The sequence below is a fragment of the Frankliniella occidentalis genome, unplaced genomic scaffold (genome assembly GCF_000697945.3).
Source record: "Frankliniella occidentalis isolate FOCC.00 unplaced genomic scaffold, Focc_3.1 Scaffold89, whole genome shotgun sequence".
In the NCBI taxonomy this organism is placed as follows: Eukaryota; Metazoa; Arthropoda; class Insecta; order Thysanoptera; family Thripidae; genus Frankliniella; species Frankliniella occidentalis.
In genome coordinates, this window is record NW_026267218.1 from 566,896 (window position 1) to 570,228 (window position 3,333).

The following is a 3,333-nucleotide window of genomic DNA, read 5'->3' on the forward strand; positions in this document are numbered from 1 at the left end:
CCTCTCGCTAACCATTTTTATTCCGTACTCACGACGACGTGGACATTGATTCTTTTTGAAATTTATTAGAACAATTAGAGTAAAGTCGATTGTTTTTTGGACAGGGTAGCAAAGAGGGCGGCGGTGGCGGCGGGCGGCTCTTTTGCGTGTCGAAGGGCCATTTACCACGGCAAGTAGATTGTCATTGCGGGGCTGACGAACAACACGGGCATAAGAGTTCGATCAAAACGATACCGCCACCACGGCTCTCTCTCTCTCTCTCTCTGTTCCGCGCAGAGCATAAAACAGTTTTATAACTCCCGCGCGGCGCGCTAGAGCTAACACTCGCGGCACGCATCGCGTTACACTACTAACTAAACTGAACCCTCCCATTGAGATTGCAAATCCGCCTCAAGAAATGCTAACCGCCGCCGCCACCACCGCGCAGTGCGTTAGCCACGCCGATCGCACCCAGTATAATATTGGCGGCAATTATTTTTCAATATTAACATTTTACTAATTTCAGCGTCGAGTGTTTCGACAGCATTTTTCTCTCGTTTTTTGTTTTTCATTTTGTTTTGTTGGCAGCGGCGCCCGAGGCGGGCAGTGTGCAATAAGGACCACACGCGGCAGCGCAAGAAGCCCAAAAGAAGCCAGCAGAAAGAGAGACGCGCGCAGAAAAAAAAGAGGCGAGAAGGCGATCGTAAAGCGGGCAAGTGCAGAGCGCGGCGAGTGAGCGGGGCGGGCACCCGAAACCGCCCGAAACTGCCTTGTCTTCATTTTCCCCCTGAGCGCCGCGCGAGGCGGGTACGTACAACACATGCGTTATTTTTAAGACCCACGACGGAGCATGTGTGTGTGCAAGTCTGGGTATGTGTGTGTTTGTGCGGTGCGTTTTTTCTTCAACGAAAATTATTAGTATGACCTTAGCGACGCAGATGTGCCGCCGTTTGCAAATAATTATTATTGCGAGCTCCAGTCATTTGGTGCGGCTTCCGGCACGTACAGTATCTCGTTTACCACGCACGCACACACACACGCACACGCGTGCGTACACATACACACCCCTCTTACACGGGTAGTTATAGATAAATCCGCGCATTAGTGCTGACATGCTGCGAGCGTCCTTCTTCCCAAACTGAGCGTGCTGTTTGTTGTTGTTGTCGAAGGGTTTGCAACTCAATGGGCCCGCCCCCGCGCCGAGCCAGCCTCCCCCATTGTTGTGGGGGTCCATTCGTCGGGGTGCTCCCCGCAGGACGCCCGCAAGGGATACCCGCAGGGCGGCAGCGCCCCGCAGTGCCCGGCGGGGTGCCCCCGACGAGCCCGGCCAAGGTCGGTGTCCGCTGTCCACCACGGTGGTCTTGGTGACCGTACCTGGAACGGCCCCGGGGTGGCGGCGTGCCCGTCGACACGACACCCTGTTAATTGTGTGATTAACCGGAAAAGACGTCGCCGGGCAGGACACTTCGCCGGGGAACATAATCCAAGGGGTAGGTGCACGACGAGCCGGCTGGAACGCCGACGAGCATGTCTTCCTCGTCACAACATCCTGGGTGCCTTCCGATCACACCCACTCACTGACCACAGCACACGTCATTCGACGGACACGTTCAAGACGGTGTCCGCCAACGCACACGTGAACATCCTCAAGCACAAGCTGTGCGCGCCCCCGGCGGCCGCGGAAACGCCGGACGACGACGATGACGACGCCGTTCCTCGACGACAACCTCCTCCTCGGCACACGGTCGCACTCATCCACAACACTATCCGATGCACGTATCCAGAGGGTCGACGTACCGGTGTGCTTGCGCGGGCTCCTCCCCGTGCGGGCCTGCGCGGCCGCGCGCGACCCGCGCGCCATGATGGCCGCGATGGAGAAGTCCGTCGCGCGCACCTTGGCGCCGGCCATGCCTCCCGGACTCGGCGCCAGGATTTGCCCGTCCTCTTGCATGGTACCCAGTAACATCACAGCACTCGCACTTCCCCGCCGACGACACAACGACACTACTCTCCGCGGCGGCGCGGCTCTGCACGTCACCCACTGCGCTTGGGCTCAGTCACACATGTTCACTTCAGCCAGAGGACCTGGACGCACTGAGGCGGGCGCGCGCCCGGGGCCCGGCCCGCTCCCGCACAGCGCCTCCCGCCGCCGCCGCCAGGTGGCGCGCCGCGAGGCACGGCCGCCGCGCGCCATTGGCCCGGCAGCGCCGGGGGGAGGGGCGAGCCGGCCACGGCGAGCGCGCAGCGCGGGCGGGGAGGGGGGAGGGGCGGCGCCAAGCGGCCCCGGGACGGGGAGGGGGGCCGCCGCCGCGTCGTGGAGGGGGTAGCCGTGGCGGAGGGAGACGGCGGCGCACCGGCACAGCGCCGTTTGATCCGCAGCCGCAGCTTCCAGGGGGCGCTTCCCTCACGTGTGTGTGGCCCAGGAGTGACTCACCCTCGCAGGCCGCTCGACTCACCCGAGGCCGCTGAGCGCGCCAGGGTGGCGGTGGTGACGTCTCACGGACGCTGACCCTTGGCGACAGCGGATGGGAGAGGTGCATTATCGCGCTTGCACACCGCGCTGAGAGACGACATTTGAGAAACAGGGTAGCACATTGTCACATTCAACCCATTCAACAAATGCGGTCGCTGAAGCACGTTTTGATATAGGCTAGGTAGCTTTTGAAAAGGCAGCAGTGGGAATTTAATTATTTATTCATTCCGTAATCAAGGCAAAAAGGCGCGAAGATGGCCGTGCATGCTGTAATGTGGCAATTTAATTTTATGCAAACATATTTTTAAAAAATCAACTAAGATTGTTTATAATTTACTGAAGTAAAATTTCTGGGCGTCATGGGGGCCAAACGCTTTGCAATGAGTATTGTCACTGCTTATCAGTTTGCTCTGAACCAACTACCACCCAAGCCCACAATCAAGATGCGTCACCGATCCACATTACGACGACAAAGTACGCAATCGACCCCTCGAACTACAAAAATGAATGTATACTCAATGTAGAGGCATTACAGCGAAAGCGATTCCACACGACACTTCGGCGTAACGCGTGCGCGAATCGTCGCTCGCGGGGAGGGAAAAAAAAGAGAGAGGGAAACGATGTATGGCGTGAGATACAAGCTCGTTATCTTGGCGGAGAATCGCAGTTAAACAATGCGACAATAACGACACCATTCGTCGTAATGGCCTCGCAATGAGCAAGTAACGAATGGCCGATGGGAGCATGAATTTGCGCGTGGGTTCATTGCGACGCTATTCCAGACCCGTTTTGCAAAATATTTAAACAAGTAACAAGTATTTAAAAATCCGATAGAATTAAGAAAAAGTACACGTTTTTAATTTATGTAGTCAAATAAAAGA

The 3,333-nt window shown here is 57.0% G+C and overlaps 1 protein-coding gene across 1 annotated transcript in view; it reads right to left on the reverse strand.

The window, feature by feature from the left end:
* Positions 1-2,069, reverse strand: part of LOC113209361 (T-box transcription factor TBX20-like) — an 84,358-nt gene extending 82,289 nt beyond the window's left edge. Inside the window, exon 1 of the mRNA XM_052269319.1 lies at positions 1,777-2,069. Within this exon, the coding sequence (XP_052125279.1) occupies positions 1,777-1,945 (169 nt within the window). The 5' untranslated portion in view covers positions 1,946-2,069. The remainder of the gene's footprint in view (positions 1-1,776) is intronic.
* Between the last annotated feature and the right edge of the window lie 1,264 nt (positions 2,070-3,333).